This window comes from Psilocybe cubensis, chromosome 11 (genome assembly GCF_017499595.1).
Source record: "Psilocybe cubensis strain MGC-MH-2018 chromosome 11, whole genome shotgun sequence".
Classification (NCBI taxonomy): Eukaryota; Fungi; Basidiomycota; class Agaricomycetes; order Agaricales; family Agrocybaceae; genus Psilocybe; species Psilocybe cubensis.
Window position 1 is genome coordinate 550,599 of NC_063009.1, and position 27,196 is coordinate 577,794.

The window sequence follows — 27,196 nt, forward strand, 5'->3', positions numbered from 1 at the left end:
AAACATCCTGATAATTCAAATTACGTCCTTCAAGTTGCTCTGGAGAGACCCAAAATCCTGTAAATTACTGAGTTCGCAAAGATCTATCTCCCAGAAGTGTAAGCAACATTACTGACAAGCTTCGATCCAACTGAGGAATATCTCACCGTCATCCAATCAATCACCATCAGTTCTCCGTCTTCTCTGATTTTTACCGTATCTCTTAACCTCATCCACTGCACCGGAAGAATCATTTTAAACGTCTTTTATCGCGCGTAGCATACAAGCAACGACATCACCATCAACGAAAGTTTCTTTGGACCTGAGAAAAGATAAAGAAGTGTAAGATTGTGCGCCAGAAAAATACAACGGATACTCACGTTTTGCGATTGTTCAGGTGGTCCAACGCAACGTCTGGATGACCAATTCACCGAATCTGTCGTTGAGACCGGCCAAAGTTCTATCAGCGGTCGCTACTCGTGCGACCTTTCCATGGACTTTTACCCATATAAAGGGGGGATACTAGACTCTGTAGTTCGTGTCAATCCTCTTTTTTGTGATTTAAATTACCCCCTGTCTGTGGTGCTGAGCCACCTCATCTCTGTGATGTTGAGCCGCCTCCTTTCTGTGGTGTTGAACCACCTCCTTTCCATGAATGTCGACCATAGAACTATCTGGAAGAGCCGCCGTAACTGACAAACGCCTGGCCCACATTCACCTGTGTTTACCTTGCCTGCCTGATCGTTAAGTGCTGGTGCTGGCCTACAGAGCTACTTCATACTCCTCGTCGTACGAATGATCCCGTTACTAACTCAAACGGGACAAAGAATATGACCTCGGATGGCCTGTGTTATGGTCGGCATTGGGTGCATCGTCGCGCTTCAATTACGTTGATGCTATAGTGACCACAATATGAGCTGCAGGTGCACCAAGTACGTAGGAAAATAAGAACCCAAGATTGAAGGTGTCTTCCACGTACGACATATTGTAGGTCCACGAATGCTATATGATGGGAAAGGATATTTAAACAGTCTGACAGGGTGTGTAAGAATGGTTAAAGCAGTCTTACTATTCATCGTTTTGCTTGATTGTGTGCAAGAAACATCTTGAGCGGTTGCGCAGAGCGGTGATTGACTCTTTGGGGAAATCTACAATCATGTGATTCGATAGTGGTAAGACGCCAATGCTCTGAGCGACTATTGGCGCACAGAGAAGATTTTAGAGAGCATGCCGTTCACTACCTTCAAGGTCAGATACAGATATTTCACGCTCAAAAAATTTCAACAGTAGAAAGGAAAACAGTTATAGCTTGTCAAACATTGTGCGTAGCAATCTTCGCACGTAACCTATGTACAAATGATGAAAGAAATAACGACCATGCGTGCTGCACAAAAAGCGACAGCAAGATATACAACAGGGGAATGCAGATGCAAAATAGGTGAATATGATACAATGTTGAAAAAAGATTAGCGATGAACCACAAATTAGCAATATGTTACACAGAGGTAAAAGTGTGTACGGGTCCAGTGGCATCAATGCGTACGACACCGCAGGCCTGCAATCCAAGGCTTATGGCAAAGGAAAGGTCATCGTTGGACAGGTTGGGAGGGCCGAAAGTTTCTATAATAGAATTTCAGAAAATGAGAATTTAGCAAGGAAAAAAAACAAGCTGCGTACCCACATCAGCTTCAGGCTCTTCACCTTCATCTTCCGAAGAACTGAGAGACGATAGAGAGGACAGGTCGCCAAACGGATCGTATGGCTTGGGTTCCGGACGATAGAGCGCAAACGTGTCGCTGCCAACGAAGTGCCGTAACTTACGTTGCTCCTTGCTTTTCTTCTTGGCTCGCTTGGTTTGCTTAAGGGCTGGCAGCGAGTGAAGATATTTGGCCACCGAACGCTTGGAGATGCCCCATGAACGTTGCACCGCTCCCACAAATATGTGCGCTTTCTTTGTCACCGGGATACTGGGCAAAGCAGGGACGACACCGATGTTGGAGAAGGCATCTACCGATGTATACGTCGCTCCGACACGCTTTCCGTTGAGATCGTACATGGTTGCAAAATATTGGGCATTTTGGGTCAGATCAGGAGGTGTCGCATGGCGGGGTTGTGCTGTATGTGAGGCAGGAAGGGTGTAGTGCGGCAGTATGTCGGGTGGTGGCGAGGATGGTAAAGGACGATTGCCGGGAGGCCGTTTACGGGACGAGACGTATGTCTCTCCTCGTTTTTTACAGCAGGCGGTACAGTTACAAAATTCTAAGCAACGCGGACAGTTGTCCGCCCAAACGATTTCGATGCCATCATAAAAAAGCTCATCAGGATACCTGATTTCACAAGAATTAATCAACATATTCAAAGATTAACATGACCAACAAAAAACTCATACCGGGTTGTCAGACAACGAAGGCAAAACTTGGAATCGCATGCAGGACAAACCATCTTGAGGATAGATGTTCTATTCCTGCACTGGTGACAGTACAATGATACCTCTTCCCGAGGCCAGTTCTCATTTTCTTGTCGATATCTATCCTTTGATGACAGTGGATCGCCGCGCTCCTTTCGCGCTGGTTTGGGCGCAACTTCCGCCTTGGGTGGCAACGGCAATCCATCCCCGAAGCCCTCTTTTCTAAGGAACTCATCGACCTCAACAAAGTCCTGCAACTTGCGTTGTGTCCGCTGTCGTTTTGGCAGAATTCGAACAGTTTCCTTGTCCAGCTTAACTTCGTTCTCTTGCAGACCGTCCTTCACTCCGACATCAGCTGCAGGCGTAGGCGAGGGAGCATGTTCGTTTCTAGCGAGTCCATGGTCGTGATCGACATCATGGAATGAGGTAGATGATGCGCGCCGCGACTTCCGTTTCGGTAAAGCGATACGTGGTAGGGACGTTTTCATAGAAGGCGCACATTCTTCATCTGCCAATGCTTTATCCACAGCTTTCACCTTTCCCTTACTGATATGCCTCCCATTTGAAGACACGTATACGATATCCGGCAAAGCATCCGAGGCATTCAACGATGAAGATGACGCGCGTCGTTTCTTTCGTTTCGCGGGACGCTCCAAATCGTTATCAGGAACGACGGACGCTGAAGATGTCGGTTTCTCCCTCGATTTGACTGCCAACACGTCCGCCAACGGCGTGTCATCATCCGAATCCGATGAGTCCGAAGAGATAGATACATGCCGCTTTCGTTTCTTCAGATATTGATATATCGATGCTGCTTGTGGCGGTTCGTACTCGCGGTCAGGGGTGTTCTCCGAAGAGGAAGATGGGAATACGATATTGCTGGATGACGCCGAGCGAGCTTGTACCCCAGAAGGGCCTGCGACAGGAGCAGTCGATTGCGTCCCGACGTCGCCGTTGTCATCATCGCTGGGAGGAAAGTCGTCTGCGTATTCAAGCAGGGGTTCTGAGATTTCTGGTGCCTCAGGCTCGATCACAGAACTTTCTACCAGTAGGGAGGGATCGATCGTCTCATATTGATATTCATTTTGAGGGGGAACACCCAAATCCCACGGATAACCCAATTCAGGTTCCGTGCCATCAAAGGTCGATGCAAATGGAGCTTTGTCGTGATCAAGTCCATCGCTCAGGGCGTATAGTGTTGACAAAATCTGTCCATTATTATCTAGACTGGCAGGTACAGCCGTGGATGATGAACCTGGCTGGAGGATAGGAGAGGGTGAGCGAACATAATTGTGAATGAAAATATCGTCGGAGTTGGACTTTCTGAAAGCTCCATGGGCACTGCCAGCGTTGGTATTAGATACATTGGACTGGAATTGGGAGGTAGCATCATGATGAGAGGAAAGAAGTCCAAAAGTTCGGAATGGTCGGTCAGCTTCGTATGGTTCATTGTCGATCGCCTTTCGCTTTCCAAGGGCTTTGGCGGATGGCGTAGATGGGCCAAGGGCTTCGTCGAGCTGAGAGCTCTGTCCTGGCTGTGGCACTGTACCCAAAGCATCCTTGACGAGCTGAGTGAGCGATTGCGTTGGTTGAGATTGTTGCGTCGAATCCGTGGAGGAGGAAGGAGAGATTGACTTGTAAGCTCCATGAGACTGAGGTTTGGCTACAGTTTTTCCCTTTGACGACTTCTCCTTCTCCTTCTTACGATACTGAGCTGCAAGATCGATTTTGGGAGAATACTCCTGCTGCTCTGGATGAGACTGGGCTATCTCAAATTCATCCTCGTCCGAATCATCTGTATATCCACCGTCCATATCCCAACTGGTAGGTATCTTCCCCCCAACAGAGATTTCTTCTTCATCTAACAATGGTTGAGCAGGAATCCGATAAAACCAAGGTGTTTCTCGATTTAAAGATCCGGTCCTCCTCCTAGAAGGGGAGCCATCTGTAGCAGAGGGGCTGAATGAATTTGAATGCCGTTGCTGCTTGATCCAGTTTCGCAGATGTCTAATGTTGAAGTCCCACATCTCGAAGGCAATAGGTTTCACCATTTTCACATTGAGGACAGTCGGACCAGTGTTCTCTTTCTCATCAGTAATTACAGACTTTGATATACCGACCTTGGGTTGCGGCATTATCGGTACAGGTTGAGGTGTAGATTCTGCCACAGAGTTGCCGCCATCCGGTGTGGTCAGATCGATATCGACGCGTGTGTGCCCGCGCTTCTGTTTCTTTGCGGGGTTCTGATAGGGCCCATCGTCTTTATGAACACGTTTCTTGATCTTCAATTTTGACACGAATGAAGAGCTTTCGACATTCGACGTGAGATCGATGACAATAGGGTGCTTGGATGAGCTAGCGATTGCGTTTTGTGGAGGTTTGGATTCTAACTCTTCAGGCTTCTTCTTCTTCTTCGCCTTCTTTGTCGCGCTTCGTACATCACAGAATTTGCTGTTCTCTGCCAACGCCAGATAGGCGTCCTCCAGAGTTCCATGGTACGTTACGGGAGGAGGCTTGTGGGAACGAGCTTTCTTGGTAGGATGGGACATCCATTTGTAGGCTGATATAGGTCCGCGCAGGGGAGGAACATCGACGTACAATGCCACTTGACGCTTAACTACGGGAGGGGGTTTGGCAGACGGGGGCTCGGGAGTGAACAGGGGTCCGGAAGATCCTATGCGCTCTGAAGGCGATGGTGAAAAAAGTGAATTATGTCCAGAGTAAGCAGGCGATGGGACTCTGTTCTGTTGTAAAAGCGGTCAAATGAATGATAATCTACACAAATAAAAATACATACTTCTGGTTCTGTGTTTACTTTAGTAGGGGAAACCTGTGAGATAAGCTGTGAACAAGTGAATAATGAATCCTAGTGCCAACTCACCAATAACCTCTGTATATCGATCACCTCTACTTCGTCATCGTCATCTCCTTCTGCGTCTGTCGAATGTAATGATATTACTTCGATGTCTCTCTTAGGAGTCGGCGAGGGCAGTCGAAAAAGAGTAGCTTCCAACTTTTTGGCAAGTGCGGGTGACGTAGGCGCGACATGAGCATGAAATGCATGCAGAAGGGAGTTTTCAACAGGTACAAAGATTCTAGAGGTTTTTTGTGACCTATTTGACGCGTTTATTGCTTCGTCCGGAGGGGTGGGCTTCATCTGCAAGTAATTCGTGAGAGGAAACAATAATAGAATCGCTCAAGCATACTAACTCTATTTGCTGGTGACATATTCTCTGTCGTGTTCTCATAGTCGGCAAGTCCGAATACACGCGCTTTTCTTCCGGTGTTGCTTCCGTCATTCTGTATAGTAAGATTAGCATCAAGTCTGACGCAAACAACGGTGACCCGCTCACAGTTGAGCTTGAGCTGATGGCTGCCTCTGAGTAGTTTGTCACATTGTTATGGTGTATAGATTCAGTGATGGCTGTCGAGATATCGTTCGTCGCCTTCACTTTTTCACTCTGCTTTGCCAAAACATGGGATCGGCTGTCCCATATGCTCGAGGGGCCCTGCGTGGAATTCTGCGTATCCAACGGCTCCGGATTCGATAGTCGGCCATCCCAGTTCTCTAGTGTGTAGCTTTTCATCATCTTCCTTTATTGAAAGATAAACAAGTGTGAGTAGCAAGGAATGTCATGGACTCATGAATAGCAAAGTGAAGTCAAGCGAGAATAGAACGAACAATGGGTGCCCTCCCAAACTTGTGTGTGTGTCGCGTTACGTAATGCAGTGCCATTTTTCTTCCACGCGTTTTTTGCACGTTTTCAATTTAGCGGCGTGACTCACATCCGTGCCCCTATCCTCCCCTATCTTTGATATACACAAGTTATTCTATGAACAATGAGGCGTATTCCATAGATAGAAAAGATGAGTGGTGGAAAGAAATCTACTTTTCAGAGGCGTTCAAGTAAGCATTAGTAATAATATATGTACAGGAATTGTGGAAATCATACTATACCCGGACTGTTGTGTCTATTAAGAGGTGAAAAAATGGTGAGCAAAGTGCACTGTAGAAATGGCGAAAATGCAACTAATTCGAACATATTATCATCATTCCAGTTATTATTTTCGAGTTTGGTGGAATCTTCATGGATTGCGAGAGAGGTACAGATCTTCCTAGATACGGGCCATTCTACCCACATTCTACAGTATTTCAGGTCCATATACAATATATACAATTGTAATGATGTATCTGTTTAGTTTAAGCTTCATGGATTACTTTCTTGGAAGCAAGGCAAGTCTCTTGTCCTCCCGCGGCGGTGTTGACTCTGCCTTATCCAATGTGACGCTTCTGAAGCCATGCAATATCATCTCCATAGTTCTTACCAATGACATCGATATTTCTGACACTGATGAATTACATTATTTCTTTTGTGGAGAAATGCCAGAAACACAATCGCCCCTTTACCCTCCTAAGCGCCAAAGACGAGTTCTTCGATTCAGAAATGATGCCGTCTCGTAAAACGTTAGGAAATCGCTAAGAGATCACCCTACAAGTTACTAAATTCTACAGCGGGAATAAAAATAAAGATTTGAAGATATTTGTCTAGACATCGCTGCCTTCATTGTTCTAACACTTATGCCATAAATTTGATGGGCTATCAGTACAACTCAGCATGGGCGTCAAACGATAGATTTGTCAATTTTGCTTCATTTATCTCTATAAAACACGAAGGTTACCCTGGATCGTTGATATTAATGTATCCTTATATATCTATGTCTATTCTACTTTTATTTCCTTAGACAATCCATCCAGCCTTGGTGATTGTTGCTATTCATCGCGTTCCTATTTTTAGACTAACATCACACGGGGTGCTTTGCACTGATCGCCTGACGGCCCCACTTCACCTTTAAGCGTTGGCTCATAACACGAGACAAAGCATATGACCTTTATTGTGAATTTCGTGGAGGATAATCTATATTCAAAAACGGAATACTCCAAAGTCTGGTTGGAGATGCACCAGTTGCGATTCGACGCCAACTAAACGAACTTTATTTATCTGGATCGAAACCTTAGTCAACTTTTCAATGTCCTTGAAGCTTTTCATGCAGAAAATCTGCCTTGTAGCTCCTGGGTCGCGCAGCGTATATTTGAAATCCTTTGCTTAACTGCTTGAACAATTAAAGGGGCCTTGACTATACCACCGCTTAGAATGATTTTAGCGCTACGGGAATGAACGAAGACAGTTCGCCAAAATCCATCTGTCCGGAGAATCAAAATTTTATCAGAACAACCTATCGGCAAAGGCCATAAAGTCAAGATGAGCACTGTATTCTGCTCGGGTAGAATGAACGCTCACAATGAAATTCATGTCTGGCGAAACACAAGAACGCCGTTCTGCGGCGCAAAGTGTAAGTATCTGTTTCGTGAAGTCCCGGTCTAAAGCTCCTCCACCACGACATTTGCTTCGTAACGCTCCGGCGGGAAGCCCAGATTCAGATCCAAGCCAGTGCCACGTTATTGCAGAATTGTGTTACGAGAGTCAAAATCAGGTAGCCTTTCATCTGGATTCTGTAATATACTTATGCTATGTGGTGGCATAAATCTGGATTATCTCCAGGCGCCATATTTGCGATACACCGAACGGCAATGCCACGTCTATTTAATTTACCTGGGCCTTAAATGCTTATTCCAGTCCATTCTGCAGTCAAATAGTATGCCCTGCCTTAGTGTAAAGTAGTAGTTGAAAGGCGTTTTTCGTCAATCCGTTGGAATCTTGTTGAACGTTTTGCGTAAGTTGGAAAATGAAATTCGCATTTTCCCGGTCCATAGACACTAACTTGATAATCTTGATTTAACGACGTGGGATGCAAATTACTGCAGGATTTCTTCATAGACTAAATGGCAAACGGCAAAACTACGTCCAGCTACAACTAACGCAGAATTACAGTCGCTGCAAACTGCACCGTCGTTGATCAGATGTCTCTGTTCTTACAGAGTTGTACAGCGCAGAGTTCCTAACTTGATTGCGCTCGCAAATTTTTCTTCAAGAAAATTGGCACCAAGGATTTTCAGACTTTCAAATATTTTATTTGACTTCACAGCTGTCAGGTCGATACTCCGCCAACTCAACGGGCTTTTAATCGTTACTAAGCATCTGTAACTATCACGAATATGAAAGTCGAAACAGAGGTGGCAAAAACAATTATTGCGAACAAAATTAACCAGTCGCCGATAACCTCAGTTCCATTTGAGCGTCAAAGGCTGATTCAACGTCACATTAACCCCAAGTGCGACAAGCTTGGCCTGTTGAGGAGCATACGTCCACGACGACACGATTCGGTTATTCGCAGAAACAGACTTCGGCTTAGACCCGACGCCCAGAATGGTGATATCCTGCAATTTCGGTCCCACCTGGAACCCACCAGATCCACTGACAGTGAGCTCGTTTTTGGTCGCCTTGAACACGAGGTTTCGACTAGGTCCGGGTGGGTTGCTGATGCCGTCATCGAGGTAAGCACTGCCTTGTGCTAGACCTTGTGCATTGAGGGATACGAGGAGAGAGAACGGGCCTTGGCGAGTCTCCTCAATCGTGTACGCTGGTTGGGCGTGCAGAAGGATAACAGACCCACCGCGGATGTGGACGTTGATGTGGCCTAGCGGAGCAGAAAGTGTGGTTGGCTGACCAGGTGTAGTCTTGAGGACATCGTGGGTGTACCAATCGCGCCAGATCACCGATCCACGTCCGGGGAATACCCCTGCCATTATGAAATACGTTCTCAACTCGGTTTGGAGGAAAACAAAAAGAAACATTATTACCTGATACTGTCGTAGCGTTGGGCAGTAAAACCGGAGTGACGAGGATGTCACCGCCAACCAAGAACTGTGCGTCCACGCTGAAGAGCTCTGGCTCATCCGGGAACTCATAGAACAGCGCTCGCACCGGTGGCGTCCCGGTAGTAGACGAATTGGCAAAGAGAGTATACTGCAACCGGTCCATCGCACATCAATCTCACAAGTCAAAAACGAACGAAGAAATTTGACTTGCCCAGTAGGGAAGCAGAGAATACCGAATGGCGATGGCGGTTCGCGAAGCATTTGCGACGCTGTCCCATCGATAGGGTTCTTGTGATATGGCTCCTTTAATGTTGTGATTACGGAAGAACGGGGTGAAGGCGGAGAGCTGCATCCAACGGTTGCACAACTCCTCATCGGTGTTCCCATCTGCGATCGAGGAAGAAATCGCCCAGTCAATAACTTCGGATGAAATGCGGTAGCAAAGAAGAGCCAAAAGCAAACGCACTAAAACCACACGTGTCTGCACCAACGAAGGGAATCTGGAACAACTGGAATTGGAGAACTCCCTATTTGGAAGCGGTGGGATTAATGCACGGGAATAACACGAGCCAGTTTGATTGTGGGCACTTACTGCGATGCTGTACCGGAGGTAGGACCACAGGCTGAAGTTATCACCCAACTTCGAAGCAAGAATCAGCAAGTGGAAACATTTGGAGTAAATGTTCTTGTGATAATCAAAACATACCCAGTGTCCTGTCCATTTTCCTGACGAAGGGAACGTCGAGCGACTAATCAAGAACGGTCTTTTATTTGGAATGATAGATTGGACCGCAATGTTCGTGGCTTTTTCTTCCATCAATCCCCAAAGATTATGAACATCTAGCTCCACCTGCCCATCTACGTGTGTGGCATTGGTGGCCAGCGCATGGATAGATAAACGCCCGTTTCCTGGGGCGCGTCAACAAGTTTTCGTAAGTGACACGAAGATGATTGCCAGGGTATATAGCTCCATGGTATAACTCACCATTATGAATTGCATAGGGAGGCGTATTAAGATCGACATTTGTCTGCTTCCCCGCACCTAACCCACGCCTGCTCAAGCCAGAGAGCGCAACCGTCGCAGTATCCAAGTTACAGGTCAGTGTTCCATTGACAGTGATGTTTCCACTGGGACCATGAACTGTAGAGTTATAACTTGATACATTGGTTTAAAAGTGAGATGCGATCAACCAGATAGATATTAATCGTTGCACATACCATTCCGGGTAGTCTACAATAATAGACAGACCTTCAGAACATAGAAGTATGTCACGAATCTAAAAACAACTGACCCAATACCGGGTTGCCCGGTTCGCCCGGGAGGATGAAAGGAGGACTAGTGTTGCTGAGATCCGCACCAGTACCACTGCGAAATGAGGGTGAAAATTATCAGCGGGAAAGCACTACTGTCACTCTCAAAAATGTACCCTCACCAAGACCCGTCACAGAACGAGCTAGCCTCATTCATATCGAGCCATATCCCGGAGAACTCGATCCCTAATTTGCTCCAGTTGCGGAACGATTCTGTCCACCAATCTTGGGTGTTTTTCTGGAACCAATCAGGGAACACCTTTTGGGCGCGGAGAGGTACGTCAAGACTTGAAATGATCCAACCAGAAAGGACGTCACAAACCGTATACCCCGGCCACACCTGCCCAACATACTCAGTGCCATCCGGGTTGGTGATAAAAACACCTCTAAGGGCAGCAGAGTCCACGATAAGTAACGGCGGGGAGTCGGGAATCAAAGACGCGGAGCATGTAAACGGAAGCTTACTTTTCAACTCCTTTTGTGTAGGGATCATACTAGAAATAGAAAACATGACCATAATCAGCTCCACTACGCGAGTCAAACAAATCGCCAAAAGAAATAAGGGAACGTGAAGGATCACGTACAATATCGGTCGCATTGATCTGTTTCGGGATGGCCGCATCAACGATAGGGATGTCTGGCGGGATTGATGGCGCCATCAGATTGCCATGTCAATGCGTAAAAATCAGATTTCCTTACAGTGCTGATTGTTTGCATTCTACGGGAAACAGATTAAACGGGAAAGTTCAAGGACAAAGAAGTGCACAACACACCAATTCCCGAATGAACGTGCGCATTTCATCGGGAGGGAAGCTGACAGGGTCAGCGGTAAAATCACGAACGGCATGGTATAAATCGATGTCGTTCCACATAACTGAAAAAAGATATTAAGAAGGATGATTAACAGTGGATACAAATGACTCGGTGGGTCTGGAATGAAGGAGGCCCGAACAGACCTTCCAGCGGGATATTTGCAGCACGCATATTGGTCACTTGGCTTCGAACATCGGCAAGGTTTTCGTAACCCCAGCTGAAGAGATGTCTCAGTTGAAGACACACGTAAAAATTAATCCTGATTCCTCAACGTACCGGCAAAGATGGAAACCAAAGCCCCACACAGGTTGCCAAGATGGGAGACCCACTAAAGTCCCATATTGTTCGATAACTGACTTTGGGGTGGGTCCTGAAAGAAAGTAAAAGTCCAAAACGCCCCCGATCATCCTATATTCAATTAGAGAAACATTGGATTGGGGTGGCGTCAAAAGCAATATGTCGCCACCAGCCGCACTTTAAAGACATTACTTGTCAATTCCACTAAATACCTGCTAGAAGTTTTTCGGTGACACACCTCAGCAAAAAAACGCCATGTGACTGAGATGTGTTTGTCTTTTCATCAAAACGATGCTCAAGATAAACTGGATGTGATCCATATCTGGATAAAACCATGAATCAATCGGTCAGTTCATTCCAAGCAAAAGATTTAAAGAAACGCCATCACGTGAGTAACGCGACGAAGAAAACGTACATATTTTCATCAACCGGGTCAGCAATATCTCGTGCCCACATAGTTTGGATTGTTCCACCATTGGGGCCCACATTTCTGCGGAATCCGGAGCTAGCAACAACTTCTCCCAGGCCGTAGATATTGGTGTTCAATGGAAGAGCGGACGATAGCTATTGGAAATGAAAACGTCGAAGGCTTTTTGAGTCAATGCAAGTTATATAGTAGGGAACTTCACACCTGAAGATATTGATCTTCAAAAACTAAAGGAAAGCCGTTAAGGGCGGTGGAGTTATCGTCGGGAATTACAGCAGGGATAGGGGTCTTAGGCAATGACGCAATCCTCGTGTCGAAGAGGGGCGCTGCATGTGGCTGCGAACGACGAGTGATCCAAAATGCAAAAGGAGAAGGTTGATGGTTAAACACAAGGTCCGACGTTTTTTGGAATGATTTGGAGGGTGCTGGAGGCCTTTCGACCACCGATTCCGGAACTGTGAATTGCTTATTGGCGGTGTCGAAGATGTTGACATGAAGACTTTAAGCAAAAAAGATTGTAGCATTGAAAGACGGAGATGGGCATAACACTGCTTACCGAGAGTTAGTTTCGTATGTGACTTGAATGGTGAGATCCGCAACATCTGTGCCAAATGCATTGCAAGCCTTTCCGTTCAAACCAAGTTTGGCTGTCAAGCCCGTGTTTGTCTGCTTTAGAGAATGGAGCTGGTAGCCTGTGATACATTGAATCAGAGAGTAATCATGTCTGACCAAGTAAACATCACTTACCGGGACAACTGGAGACATCAAGACTATGGGTAATGTTACTGGCATCGGGACTTTCTTGTCGCAAAAAATGCAGGGGTTGCCTTTCAGCTTGTATTAGCAACGCGGGCAGCCAAGTTGCCCAGAGCAGCCAGCTATTAGTGCTGAGCATTGCGGGGAATAATGAGGAACTATTTAGCGTTGTCCAGTGGGGCAAAAGCATGCTTTGTGGAGGTTTATATTAGTTTCATTATCACGATGTTCTCCATGTCAGCTGTTCCTCACGTCACTGAGCACTAGGTAGGAAGCGTACTCGTGGAAAGCTTTTGCCTATATTTGCAGTGTATTCCGATCGATGACCGTATGTGCGCACACTGGGAATGGTGGGACCAGCGCGAGGTGTCGCAAGCTTCAACCTTCGAGAAACGGTGTGTATAAACAAAGTCAACGTGGATGGTGGTGATGACTATCCATCGGCTCATGCTGAAAGATTTATAAGCGAAGGTTATATACATTAAGAGCCTAGGAAGACGCTATCGAAAAGAGAGGGCGAACCTGAGGTGTTATTCACCATCGCAAATACTGATTTTCCAGTTACTCGCAACTGTAAGCGGTGCATGGAAACAAGCTGAAAGCACACACGCTCGCCACCTCTCCCACTTGCGACTCTGGTGTCTTTGACCAGAGTGTGCCTTAAGTCCGTTCCCGGCGATAGCCTGTCCGCGAAGACGAGAAGCATGGCCTACTCGCTAAACAACACAACTTTGAAAGTTTCATGGGAATTTTGGCATTGAATAACCTCTTTAAGAGCGAGACGGTAATATCAGAGCAAGTCAAGATGGTGGTCGGCGTTCAAATACACGAAATGTGCATATCAGCTGAGCAGAAGGTATAAAAATACTTCACAGAGGAATGAAGGCGATTTTGCCTCCAGAGGACCAGAAATTCAAACAATCAAATCAAATCACGTGTGCGTGACAGCGTGACTTGCACGAACAGTCACTTCCACGCGATGCTCGTCCTCCGTTTCCGCTAATGCCACTTTTTTAAAGCACCAACGTTTAATAGCGGCTACGGAACGTCCAAGATATCTTGAGTTTGTCCAAGTTCGATTTTCTATTTGGATTTCACACCAAGCATTCCTTTTACTCTTATGAATAGGTTGCTTCAAATTCATGACGACACCTAGTGGCCGAAGAACCAGAGCTTCCATCGACGCTGAACTTGAACTACTTGAAGCTCAGCTCCAGACCCTAATTTTACGGGAAAGCGACATTCAGAAAGTGATAGACCATGCCCAAAGAATGAAAGATGCACTCACTCTGGAGAGACTGTCCACCGAGAAACAGAAAGCTGAACTCGAGGCTCAAAAAGAGCCCATTAACTGGCTTCCGGTCGAACTGCTTATCCATATCTTCTCTGCATATGCCGTCCTCGGATATTCAACTGACAACCCCCATCCATCCGTTACTGTGTCCCATGTTTGCAGGAAGTGGCGAGATATTGTTCTCGATGCTCCTGATCTTTGGCGCCGGATTGTTCTGCGGGGATTCCAAAGAAGAGCACCCTTTCGAGTGTATTTGGAACGGTCAATGGACTCCCCTCTGGATATAGACTATACAACTATGCCGCGCATTTCTACATCTGAAGAACGCTACCAAGTCATGAAGTTAGCGGAAATATGCAACCCGCATTTCAGGCGCGTGGAAAGTCTATCTATTCAGGTGAAAAATGCCATAGCCTTCCTTCCGTTTATCTTGATTATCAAGGATCATGTCAAAATGCTCCCTCGACTACGCCATCTAAATGTTGCAATATCCGCGCAAGACCCATCGTTCCATGACATCTCTAGTCTCCTTGATGCCGACCGAATTGCTCTCACAAATGACACAGTTTTCATTCCAAGCAGCAGCAATCTTCGCCGCCTAAAGATAGAAAAGATACCATTGTTCAATTTTCCTGCCTCATTAATTGCAAATCTCGTATCCCTGGAGATCGTCTACTCTCCAAGGTCGACGACCAACCATTACTTTGTCAAGATGTCTTCTCTCTGTCGCTTCTTGACACTCACCCCACGGCTAGAGGAGCTGGTTCTGGCTAACACTGTACCATATTTTGACGTGTACCCTTCTTCTGAGGCGCCCGACGTCTCAGCAAGGGAAAATAAGGAAGAAATGCAACCAGTGAATCTCCTCCATCTCAAATCGATCGACTGGACTTTTCCCTTCTGTGGAGACATTCATCGTCTTCTATCTTTGATCAATGCGCCAGGTCTGGAAAGACTCGATCTCTGGGTCAACGATCCTCCTAGGCGTCTCGACATAGACTACGTCCGAGGCTATACGTACACCTCATCTTCATACTCTCTGCGCAACACAGTCACGTATCCCTCACTCCGCGATCTTAGCGTGCAATACGCAGGAGAAGAGGCGTCCTCTCTTTCTTTGCGAAATTTCTCCTTCCCTGCCCTAGAAAAGCTGGCCTTTACCAACATTGACACCGCGGCTCGAAGACCCGGTGGATATATGCCATCCCTACCTGTATTTCCGCGCCTAGAATCCATATTTCGCGACCCCCGCCTTCCGAATCTGACGCACCTGACGCTATCGCACTTTGAAATCTGGACAGAAGTGGGTCGCGTCGAGGCAATGCTCGGATATATGCCGCTGCTCACTTCCCTTTCTCTCGATGCATGCCCTGGGACTTGCAAGCTCCTGAACGCCCTGCAAGAGCAGGTCGTTCCAGCTACTAACAGGGTCCAAAGCGCGCGGAGGGGAGCGGTGCGTGGCGTCAAGCTTTGCCCGAGGCTAGAGGCTCTGTCGTTCTGGGGGTGTCAAGACGTCGACTTTGCGACGCTCCTTGCGGTTGTTTACTCCCGGAACAGAAGCGCCAGTGGCTTCGCAGAAGAAACCACGCATAAAGACGAGTCTGCTACTCCGAATGGAGCAACACAGGCAATCGTCACGCGGGGACTGCGGGATGAGAATAATGGGGGCGCCAGTCATAGGACAGAGCCGGCCCAGATGGGAAGGAAGATTAAACCGTTGAGGAAGCTACGCCGCGATCCACCCGAACTACCAGGGGCACCGTCGGCTGAAAATGTAGCAGCTGCAACACGGTCTATGGCCACAGTCATGATACATGCTGCACGCCGTCCAGCACAAATTATCTATTTGCGCATGACGGACTGTAAGCTGATTAGTGAGGAAGAAGCCATACAATTTAAAAGCCTCGGTGTTGTAGATGTAATTTGGTCTGGGTCGGACCAGTGATGGCGACAGGTGTAGCATGGTACAGGTGCAGTCTTGTAGGATTTACAAATACAATTCCAAAGAAAACACGCTTTTGTCGGATTACCTGTATCATTCGTTGTCGAGTTGAACTTTTTCTGGAAAGATATTCACTCCCAAGCACAGTCACTTCGTCGTGAAGGTGTGAAGGTGCTCAAAGGTCGTGTTCATATCAGTCCAAGTCTAGTCCATGTCATTCTAGTGATCAAATTGAGTTTTCGATCACGATGTCCAGAATCTGATTTGAACAGGGCGAAACCCGAAAATCAATAGGTCTCCGTGCGGGTGCATCCAGATATCCAGTTATATTTAAATGGGCACCAATCGGATTTCTACACGAGTTCCCAAACGCTGCCTTCGCTGGTGTGCATCTGCTATGGAGGAAAGAACCAGCGCCCGTGTCAGCATACATATATCTGTCAGAGCCCAAGAAGGCGCCACGAGATCGCTTACGTCCTCAGGAATGTCTATGTTTACCAGCGCGTTGAGGACTCCCTGCAGAGAAGTACGGAGATCCCTCGCGTCAGCGAGGAGTTCCGCTAGCGACAGACCAAAGCGAACTTGCCTGTCCAGTCCATTCTTCAACTTCTTTAACCTGCTCCGGCGTAATAAAATCTCGAGATTTACGAGAAGCAAAGACCATATGAATCCCAGCTGCCCTGATAACAGAATTCGGTAACGCCTGTGGAGTAGGAGGTATCTGGGGTGTGGGATTTGAAGATTGGGCAATAACGGGGGTGACAGGCCCCGTGGTAAGAGGCGTCCTCTCCACCGTAGATACGGCGGACCGGGCACGCCAGCAGGCCGCAAGATGAAAGAGGTGAAAGGTCTCCATCTAAAAGGCAAAAAATGTCAGTAAATCAACCTCCACGAATATTTTTCTTGTGATTTAAAATTCTGACTTCGAGTGTGGATAAATTCTCGACCATCTTCTGAAGGTATTCAATAAGATGCTCGTTGTGATCTGGGAAAGATGTTTGTCTCCCTTGCGACGAGTAGAAGCTGGCGAAAACGGGCCCGTCGTCTGAGAACTTCTGGTGGGAACATGATGTTTTATCAACGTACCTGTCAGCTGAAGCATTGACCGTCCCTGAGATGATGTCCGACAGAGAGGTAGATGGTTTCGCGGCATGCAAAGCTTTGACAAGCTGGACCCTATTTTAGTACATATGGAAATCAAGCGATTTAAGGTAACTGCAAACCTCATTTGTCAACTTCTCGTCGGCGGCGACCTGCAGAGAGAAAAAATAAATACGTCTCTCCAACTCATAGATAGATAGATAGAGCAGAAGCTTACAGGCTTGCTGATTCTATACGCTGGCTCATCGCAGCTTTCTGGATTGGCAAAGTCGAAATCGACGTTGCGAGAAATCGACACACAGGCGTCTGCCACTACGACCGTTCCCGGACGTATGTCGACTAGACCACCACAAGAGCCCAGCCTTATTCAAATTCAGCCCTTTGTACTTACTTCATAAAAGGAATAGGAACCTAATAATGGCGAGGTCGCCGCTGACACTTTCCCTGATTTCACGCACGAAGAAGTCCATATTTGGACTGCCCATACCAATGCTTATGATTGATACGGGTACACCTTTATATCTGCCTGTAATTGTCAAGAAACCGCGCTCGGAATTCAACACGAACGGCTTCGGTTTTGCGTCGAGAAACGAGGCTACAGTGTTCGCCCGCGACGGCGAACCAACGGTGACCTAGATAATAACGTACGTGTCAGATGGCTTGAAACGCGTCTGAAGCGCGTCCTCATCGCACAATACGATTCGCCACCTCTCCAGGGCGGACCCCAAGATGATAGACGCGTTGGTCTGCTGTCCGTGGAAAATCTAGAAAAAGACAAGATCGAAATCATCATCATTTCACACCTTACTTCTTCCGTAGAGACCAGTTGTGAGAGGTACGTACTCGCGTCTGTCAGGGTATCTTTCATTCTTGAAATTGGCTCTTGCTGTCTGGAAGAAACAGGGTCTTTTAATGTGGTGGAATTTGGAGACTCCGGGTGGATGTCTAATCTATCTTATCGGCGGGTGTACTACAGACAGCGGGATGTGACGAGATGTGACACATGTGGACTTTAAACTCCGCAGGGTCCGGGCCCTTTTCGCTAATACACCCACAACTGGCACCTGATGCAACGAGTAAGCCCCTATGTCCGATTTCGCATTTTTTTGCATTTCTTCTGCTCATATCGGTGACTGGAACACGCTGACCATAATACGATGGACCAGGCGGGAGGCCAACCCACGACCTCTCCAAAACATAGACGATCCTGTCACCATCAAATTTGGTAAACGCACTTGTTGAGCACAACCATTACGACCTATCCTGACGTTCCGATCACAATTCCCTCATAAACCCCAGAATGGTTACGGTAGAAACCTGCTGAGAAAAAGTACCAACTTCTCCTCCCTAATAACTTACTTCGACTATGTAGGCTTAGGTCCCCGTCAAGCTATCACACGCCGCCTTTTCCCCTTGGAAAAGACCCGACACCCCTTGACATGAACCTGGTATATTTTTAAACACCCCAGTTCTCTGGACAACGGGGCGTTGCGTGTGGTCAGGAGAAATGGAACGCCTGATCATCAGTGGCGAGCGTCGGAATAAATAACCTTCCATGTATTTTTTTTGCGTCCCTATCTCGTAAGAACATACGTATGTTTTCTCACCTTCAAACTCTGAAGAAACATTCACGGGAAGGTCAACGAGCGCTACTGTGCTGATCTACGGTCAGTCGCAATAGGGCGTCAGAAGTGCTATTTGCCTGATAATTTTAGAACTTTAAGCTTTTCATTATATTCAAGCCCGTGATTCGGTTTCATAGTTTCCGTAGGTGGCAGTCGATTTTTTATTTTAGGATTGATACGTCTGTTTGCTCCTTCAGCCTAGTCTCAAACGTTGTTAGCAGACGTAAAGATGGGTGCGAAGGATAGTACGTCCGAGTAGAGATGCACACCAATATTTAAGAGATCCGTTCTGTCATAGTACGTATGTTCTTTGGGGAACAACTAATGTCCGGTGTTAACCGTCTCAAGTGCTGTTCCGTCCCTGCCACCTCACCTCGTCATTCCATACGATCAAGCGAATAGCCGCAATCCAACATGACTCACTCTCTGGAGATTCCCAACTTGTCGCCCCAAAACGTGGAGAGGATTTGAGGGAAACAGTAGTGGGATACGAAAGGTGCGTACATCAGAGACTGATTGAGGAATATACCTTCATCTAACCGCGATAAGATCAAGAAATTAGAGCGCAATGGGTGCGCCACACGGCTAGACGAGAAGCTACACTTTGGAGGATACGTAGACGCCTTCGATATCTTTTCTCTCTCCTTCCTACACGTCCAGACTGGACCATTGGAAGCACTGACGTATGGTTATCAGGAAACCCTCGGTAAGTGGTATATTTGCCAAAGGCTGTGGTCCAAACTCCAGGTTACTCAGTGTCAAGTTATACCCACCGAACCGACGCCTACATCTACAACCAGGTTCGTTGCTGCAAGGGAATGGTTTTCTGCAATGTTTACATTACAAGATGCACTTGTTCCCACGACACCCTACGACGATCTTTGACATGTACAAGCGATCGTCAATTCAGTGGATTCATACCTCATCGTATGAGCGGCGACTACAGTGACAACTGGCAGCAGTCAGAGGCGTTTGTTGATTATGTACAACTATCACGATTCAGCTAGATGTAATCGTGTAAAATATTTGCCTATCCGTCCCGCTGAGCTGCATTCTATCAGATGTGCACGTTCGCAGAAATTTCAACTTTTCGGAGACCATGTGTATCTGGGGCAGTCTGGGCGTGTAGGGAATGATATCAAGCTTAACTGACATGAACGCTGCTGACTGCCTCAGGCCGTTACGCCAAGAAGGCAATACTCATGCTTGTCTGTTCCCGATTCCCGCTACTTTCGGAGCCGCACTGGAGTACCCCCATTTGAACATGAGTGAATTTTTTGGACTGTGGAAGCTGTCATGCGGCGTATGTGTTGCAAGAGATGGCTGTATCCTGTGCGATGAGCGTGGTGAGGACTCTGGGATTCGCTCGAGAAGGAGGATGATTTTGACGCCCAGAAGAGACCGAAGGAGGCTTCCTGATTGGAATTTCCCGACCCAATGACAAGGCACTGGCCAGATCTGATTGAGGGATCGGGATCTGGAGTTTTGTGATCTGTTGAGACTCCGACGAGTTTGTGTGTGTTTTGTTCTAAAGATGTCAGTTACCTTTACGATTCGCGCCACAAAAGAGTGGCTGGAAATGGCCGGAGGCACAAGCACACAGATCGTGAAACATCACGAGAACCCTTATTTTCGATCACTTGGGGTTTTATGCGCTTGAGGATTGGTCGTTCTATTTGTTCGTGAACCTAGCCGCATAAGGAATCCCAAGTTCCGAGCATCTGGTAGATTTCAGAACTGGGAACCTGTTTGGCCGGTCTACATACTTCCAGATTGTCGAAAATTCTCGGAAAAGATTCGACTACTGGTAATCCGCTGACCGTGCCTGTGAGCCTGTGTTGCAAGGGTTCATCAACCGGTGTCATGAGCACCTCGAACCAGATTTACTCGACGATCAGACTGGATTGTTTGCAAGAAGCACCCCTTCCTGGGATAATACGTCAACAGCGCTGGAGTTGGGAAAGAACAAAGGGGGCATTCGTAGTCGGGTGCTAGCGAACAGCAAGCATACGGTTGTCCATAAACTCTGCTTGTATCCGCATTTCGTTCCGCTCTTTGCCTTTTATCTGAGACAACTTGTCCTCTACCGATCACCCCGCAGCCGGCTACTCTTACGTCCCTCCCTTTTATCTCTCTGGCGTCTAGAGCACCTTGGCCTACCGATCCTAACCACCTGCGTCGAGGTATTTGCAATCGCACTCGACACCGCCGTTGCCGTTATGAGTCGGTACAGTGGTAATTTTGGTCCATCCTCCAACTCAACGACAAAGTCTCCCGATTCTTTCCAATGCACCACCGTCAAATCTGAAAAGCAAGACGATCGAGCGTCGCAGTCGGATTCAGAGGATGGAAGCTATGCACTGTATGGTGACGCGCACAAACTGGAGGACCTCGAAGGTGCGTCACGCTCCACATTTTGTATCCCTATATTTGTTTGACATTATATTCAGATGAGTCGAACACCGCGTTGACTTCACAAACTCTGAATGCCGACGGGACGCCTAAGCGCCCTATGAACGCCTTTATGATCTTCGCCCGTCGGAGGCGACCACAAGTATCAGCAGAAAATCAGGCGATGAGAACAGGAGAAATCAGTAAGATTCTGAGTAAGGAATGGGTCTCAATGCCTCCGGTACTTAACACACATATTCAACTTCCTATTTTTGTCTTACGCAAATCTAGTCTGACAAGCAATTTTATTTGGAGCAAGCTAAGCAGTTGAAGGAGACTTTCAACACTCGTTATCCTGACTATGTCTATCGGCGCCGGCCTAACAATTCCAGGAAGCGTCGACGCTCAGATGCTGGTGGGTCTGTACGACCACCTGACCAGGCACATGGCGACCAAGATGACATGGCGGGCAGTGTCGATCTCGAAGCATCACCTACCGACGTTGATGATCACCTTGACGTGTCGTTACCGTCGCCGTACTCTCGACCGTCGTACATTTCTCCGTCTTCAGTTGACCCGTCTAAGTACGGGAGTCACTCTCGTGGTCTTGGACACCAGATTTCCTCAGAGTCCCTCTTTCGTTCCAATGGACAATATTCCTCATCATTACCCCCAGCAGAACGCATGGGGTCTTCCCTCGGTTCTACCGGTTCTCCTCGTCTATCAATAGGCCACGGTGGAATGGCCTATCCCTACGGCCAAACTGCTGGCCACAACCCGACCCCGCCCCACTTCGGCGGTCAGTCGTTAAATTCACCCACAGGTTGGCACCCCAGAGTGGATCGCTCCAACCCATCATGGATGGGCGGGGGGCCAGACCGTCTTCCCAACCCAATATCAACACAGAAACCATACTCCAGTTCGTGGAGCGGCTCAGCTGAACTTCCAAATACTCCATCTAGTGCCTCCCCCTCTTCTGCCAATTACTTCCCTACATTAAACACCCCGTTCTACCCGAATCAACCACACATTTCACCGTTCCAGTCTAACGCTTCTACTTCTCCTAACACTCTTCAACCACAAAATCCTACGTTTGATTCGCTTGGTCATATTCAGGGCAATCCAATGGCGAGAGACTATAATTCACGAAACTACGATCCTTCATCTATCTCGCCGCTATCCTACCCCGCTTCGGGGAATCGTGACCCCCTGCCGTATTCTCAACGGCACCTTCCACCAGTTCAGACTGGGTCGATATACCCCGAACAATCATTGTCATCTGGACAAGGTCAACAATCGCCTTTCTGGCCAAGGGATTGAGGTATTACCAAAGTTGGTCCCCCTCTTGGTGTTTATTCGTTCGTCTGATACACTCTTCAATTCTAATGTATCCACTCTATATTCACGCTTTGTTTTTTTTTCCGCTATGTTGAATATCTTCTTGGGTTGTAGTGTTTCTTTCTTATCTTTGCTTTCGCTGGTCATCGTTCATCTACATTTATATTTCACTTAATTCCAGCGACCTGGAGTTGACGCGGGCGTTTGTTAGTTAGCGTCGAGGCCCGGCGCTAAGGATTGAATTGGAGGTGTAAAAATTGCCTCAATCAATTGAGGATCGCTGGATAGTTTTCTAATGTATTGAATTGTATTTTCTATTGAAAAGTACTCTATTCAAAAGCAAAGGTTATTGAAGTCTCCTTCGATCAAGTTACCGGCGGTACAATTGAATATGCCATTTACTACCCATACATTTGAAATTATTGTTGATCACTTTTTACATGGGATCAAATTATTGACGCGGATTTCTACTAAAATGGTTAGCTCTTTCCCCATGACCCTAGCTAAAAGCTTCAGGCTTATGGCATCACCTTAACATTGCTCCTACGACAGAAATTTGAAGAGCAGCTCGAATCTTGATAACGCTGAAGAGCTTTCATCTCACGGTTGTGGTGTCAGCTGGGTAGGCTGTGCATAGCTGTGCGTGGCACCTCGAGGTCAGCTAGTCATCCTATCTCTCTCGCCAAGCGTGACGTCAAAAATAGACAATCCAGCTGGGAAGACCTCCTTGGAGCTTGGATGACCGAAACTGTCCATTGATTGTATCCAAAGGAAAAGAAAAGAAGATAGGTAACACAACTAAGTTGTTTTGTTCAGTTGTGAATGGGAGTGGGAGCTTTTTGAATTGCTTACATTTAAGGTATATATCCTTATCTATGAGTGGTTCTAGCCCAGGGCTCCCAGGGCTCATTCCTCTCAGGGCTCATTGCTCAATATGTACATCACCGCTGAAGACATGCTGCTGGCTTCTTGACTTCTTTATTGATCGATACTAGTCGCGTTTCTGGCTGTCGCCGGGTCCGCAGATACGCGAACTTCTTCAAGCAGGTGCGCTTTAGACATCTATGGGAAAAGCAATGTGTCAACGTACGAGTTACCCTCCTCATTCAAAATGTCATTATACCTATCTATCATCGTACTTTGTTGTTTTTGTTGCAGCCAGAATCAGATCCACGCACATTGTTTTTGGCAGAGTATATGTTTTTATTTCATTTTATTTTTATTCCTGTAATTACAAGTCGTCATAAGCTATAGTTGAAGTATGGCTGATAGTATTGCCCCACGTCCCTTCAGCACTAGGTCGTATTGAAAAAAAAACGGTGTGCGGTGTGCAGGGCACAACATATCAGTGCTATATATATCTCATTTCCAATTGTAGATTAGCCACAGGCAGGCTTGTCTGCTGTTGGCGTGGTAAATAGCTGACTGCGGCGTACAACACAATAAACAACCTCAATCAACCTTAAGAGTTTCACGGGTGTCAGACCCAGAAGAGAGGCATAGGTACAGAGAGTCGATTTTCAAATCTAGCGATGTTGATTAGGAGCAGAATGTCCGAAATTAAAATATCCGACATTGATATAGCCCCAGTGAACGAATGACCGTGTTCCATCTTGTGCCATTTGCTCCTACTCTAAGCTGTTAGGCTCCCGGTAGTCTTTAATATGCAAATTTTATTAGCTTGCCCGTTCGCCGAGACGCTATTGCAAAACGCTCAAAGTAATCACGGCGAACTATGGCAAATTATGGAGAAGTCGGTTAAAATAATACCCGGATACCGGACCAGATGTCGCTGGCATGGAATGAGAGAGCTGTTATAAACTCTCTTGCCACTGGATCTCATACGACTACGCAAAGCTATCGTTAACGGCCTTCATATCTCAATACGATACATTCCACCACTATGTCACCATCACCACACGTAGTACCAATCGCAGATTCGACCTCTGTTTTCAAACCAGATCTTTTCAAAGGGAAAGTCCTATTTTGCACTGGTGGAGGTTCTGGTATATGTCGTGGAATGACAGAAGCAATGGTCAGTGATTCTATTAATTACCCTTGAGAATTCCTGACTGACTTTAACTGCGCAAAAGATGCGCCATGGTGCGAACGCAACCATCGTTGGGAGGAAGTGCGTGTGTTCCATGTTGATCCTTTCGTTCGTTGATTTTCATTCGACGAAGGCTCGAACGTTTGACCCAGGCTGCCAAAGAGCTCTCAGAGGCTACTGGTCAAGAATGCATAGCTGCACAAGGAGATGTTAGACAACCCTCCACCTTAAAAGAAGCAGTCGCCAAAACTATTGCAAAGTTCGGAAGAATTGACTACGTCATCAACGGTTAGAAATTTGCTTATATGCCTCATACCAGAGTCAGACTGATTCTAATGCGTCGTATTTTTTGTCATAAAGGTGCTGCTGGAAATTTCTTGGTTCCTATTTCTGAAATGTCAGAGAACGCGTTCAAGACTGTCATGGAAATTGATACCGTATATTCTTTTCTCCCCCAAACATGTGGGGTTGTCACTTATACTTGTACAGATCGGAACTTTCAACACAATTAAAGCAACTCTCGCTCACATTCGTGCTTCGAAGGGTGCTTACATTCACGTTAGCGCTACTCTTCACTACAACGGTAAGTTGGCAATCCGCGTATCCGAAAACTGTTTCTCATGTTCCGCAGGCACACCCTACCAAGCTCACGTCTCCGCTGCGAAAGCCGGCGTAGATGCTTTGTCCGCCGTATTGGCAGTCGAAGAAGGTCCTAATGGTGTCCGCTCTAATGTGATAGCACCAGGGCCTATTGCTGGTACCGAAGGCATGGATCGTCTGTCACCAAAAGGAGACGTTCCCAACCAGCCTGGTCTTCCAGCCGGTCGTATGGGTGTGGTAGGCGACATTGGAAACGCCACTGTTTTCTTATTCAGCGACGCCGCTGCTTTTATTACTGGTCAAGCTCTCGCTGTAGACGGCGGTGCTTTGCATCTCCAGTCGACGTTCCTTCCCTACCCTCAATCCGTGATTGATCCTCAACGCTTTGCTCATCTTATCAAACCCAGACTATAAATGTCAGGGAATCTAGTTCCATTTTGGATTTCTGTCTTTTTTTTTTGTTCAAATCGTTTAATTATATTTGTACTTATGACATCTGGCGGCAAACAATTCTCTAAACAGATCCTCTGACTTGAAAAGAATGCCCTCGTGGTCTTTTTTTATCCCCGCGCCTTCTTTGGTGGTCGGATGCAGGCGAAATCAACCGTACACAGCCTTGGAAAGAAGACACACAGTGCTTATCGTATCCTCTGCTTAATCCCGCTTTCGGGTGGAATATGCATGCTCACCGCTCGCAAAGAAGGCAATTCTCAGCAAGCATGTGTGCGTGTGTCCTTAAGAGTAATTTTTTACTATTTTATTTTGTAACTTGCATATCAGATGAAGAAAATGGATATGCGTTTTATCATCGGACTGGCGAATGTCCGCCGCAAGTCCAATCTGTCGTGAGTCGCGAATGAGGAGGCTTCTCGTCGATCTCCGGTCCGTCTCAAAAAAGATAAACGTTCCCATCGGACCGCGCCATGGCTTGTGAGGCCCATGACTTCGATCTCCAAGGTTCAGCACACTTACTGAACCCTTCGCAATTGCCTCCAAGAACAATCTACTGAAATTGATGCATCAAACATTCGAATAATCCGCTCTTCGAAGAACGCCTTCCACATTTGGCACATGCCAGTCGGGGGACTACACTGTCCTTGACCATTTTGCGCCGAAAAATATCCGACAATGAAAAAAGTGTCTGGTGTCAAATGCTTATTATGACTGCTTTAAGGTTTTGGCCACGAGATGGAAGAACGCAGAAGGGGGTGTCCGGACAACGTGGATCTCGCGATATCGTGCAAAGATTGTACCTCATAGCTACATGGGCATATGGGAAATCTCACATCAGACAATAACAACGAGTGTTCATGCACTGGAGTGGTACTGGGTGCTGTTAAGCCAGATAGGAAGCGATCAGGAATTTGTGCTACTGTCGATTGAGGGAAGTCCTTGCGACTGATGCGCCAATCGAAGGTTGCGGTCTGGTAAGTACGGTACGGCCTGGTATGGCATTGCGGGTGTTTCTACGTTCCTGAGCTTACGCATTGGGCTCATTCTGTGCCGGGAGCCCGATGGTCATTCTTCAGTGAATATGAGGACATTAATATAACATGTCCACCATTTCTGCCCGCGATGCCCACTTCACTGTGCCTTCTGCCTTCGTCCTTATCCCATCGCTGCGGGGAATGAGAAAATTGAAAATAAAATTGCAGTGATGTCGAGATACCTAGTTGATGTTCTTCTTTTTGGAGGGTACCCCAGACGAATCCATATCCCACATGAAGTGGTCATGGTCTACAAACAATTTGACTTTACCTCGCTCGCTTTACCATTCGATGCATTCTCTGCTGGAATATCTGATGAGCCGCTGGCTCTCTCCGACGCCACAGTTGAAAAAGAGAGATACGATCTGCGCAGGTGTCTCTTGTCGCTAGACTAGATGGGCCGTTCCCCGGTCAAGTCGAAAATAAAAAGGAGTGAAAAATAATGCGAACCTCGAAACTTGTCGGGTGCATTTTTCCTGGAATACCACTGGGGTTCTTTGTGGCTCACCACTTCTTCAAACCACTCCATAAGGCGTGAGCGATATGGAAGGAAACTTGTCCAAGTGGGGCAAGCTACGCCTCTTGGCTGAGCAAATCCGG

General features: G+C 47.0%; 6 protein-coding genes across 6 annotated transcripts; 3 read left to right on the plus strand and 3 right to left on the minus strand.

The window, feature by feature from the left end:
• Window positions 1-1,474: 1,474 nt before the first annotated feature.
• On the minus strand, window positions 1,475-5,976 carry JR316_0011332 (uncharacterized protein; the record flags this gene model as incomplete). Its single annotated transcript, XM_047896989.1, has 7 exons — window positions 1,475-1,599; window positions 1,657-2,306; window positions 2,369-5,130; window positions 5,184-5,216; window positions 5,268-5,543; window positions 5,597-5,686; window positions 5,740-5,976. The coding sequence occupies 7 exons, from the start codon at window positions 5,974-5,976 to the stop codon at window positions 1,475-1,477; spliced, it is 4,173 nt and encodes a 1,390-aa protein (XP_047743398.1).
• A 2,591-nt stretch (window positions 5,977-8,567) lies between these two features.
• Window positions 8,568-12,907, minus strand: JR316_0011333 (Alpha-glucosidase; the record flags this gene model as incomplete). The annotated part of the gene is made up of 22 exons (XM_047896990.1): window positions 8,568-9,085; window positions 9,147-9,312; window positions 9,376-9,551; window positions 9,631-9,691; window positions 9,757-9,804; window positions 9,871-10,073; window positions 10,150-10,319; window positions 10,383-10,413; window positions 10,457-10,530; window positions 10,598-10,734; window positions 10,798-10,861; window positions 10,941-10,969; window positions 11,060-11,112; window positions 11,175-11,193; window positions 11,249-11,349; window positions 11,432-11,505; window positions 11,565-11,762; window positions 11,824-11,907; window positions 12,001-12,149; window positions 12,217-12,511; window positions 12,569-12,704; window positions 12,760-12,907. 22 exons carry the CDS (start codon window positions 12,905-12,907, stop codon window positions 8,568-8,570), a joined length of 2,934 nt encoding a protein of 977 aa, XP_047743399.1.
• A 1,003-nt stretch (window positions 12,908-13,910) lies between these two features.
• Window positions 13,911-16,007, plus strand: JR316_0011334 (uncharacterized protein; the record flags this gene model as incomplete). The annotated part of the gene is made up of 1 exon (XM_047896991.1): window positions 13,911-16,007. One exon carries the CDS (start codon window positions 13,911-13,913, stop codon window positions 16,005-16,007), a length of 2,097 nt encoding a protein of 698 aa, XP_047743400.1.
• Window positions 16,008-16,357: 350 nt separating this feature from the next.
• JR316_0011335 (Purine nucleoside phosphorylase DeoD-type) lies at window positions 16,358-17,973 on the minus strand (the record flags this gene model as incomplete). Its single annotated transcript, XM_047896992.1, has 9 exons — window positions 16,358-16,399; window positions 16,479-16,520; window positions 16,591-16,860; window positions 16,928-17,173; window positions 17,228-17,257; window positions 17,323-17,467; window positions 17,517-17,737; window positions 17,799-17,869; window positions 17,949-17,973. The coding sequence occupies 9 exons, from the start codon at window positions 17,971-17,973 to the stop codon at window positions 16,358-16,360; spliced, it is 1,092 nt and encodes a 363-aa protein (XP_047743401.1).
• A 2,976-nt stretch (window positions 17,974-20,949) lies between these two features.
• On the plus strand, window positions 20,950-22,441 carry JR316_0011336 (Transcription factor Sox-2; the record flags this gene model as incomplete). The annotated part of the gene is made up of 3 exons (XM_047896993.1): window positions 20,950-21,127; window positions 21,181-21,362; window positions 21,413-22,441. The coding sequence occupies 3 exons, from the start codon at window positions 20,950-20,952 to the stop codon at window positions 22,439-22,441; spliced, it is 1,389 nt and encodes a 462-aa protein (XP_047743402.1).
• A 1,921-nt stretch (window positions 22,442-24,362) lies between these two features.
• JR316_0011337 (Peroxisomal 2,4-dienoyl-CoA reductase SPS19) lies at window positions 24,363-25,523 on the plus strand (the record flags this gene model as incomplete). Its single annotated transcript, XM_047896994.1, has 6 exons — window positions 24,363-24,494; window positions 24,553-24,590; window positions 24,643-24,797; window positions 24,870-24,946; window positions 24,999-25,092; window positions 25,141-25,523. 6 exons carry the CDS (start codon window positions 24,363-24,365, stop codon window positions 25,521-25,523), a joined length of 879 nt encoding a protein of 292 aa, XP_047743403.1.
• Window positions 25,524-27,196: the final 1,673 nt, after the last annotated feature.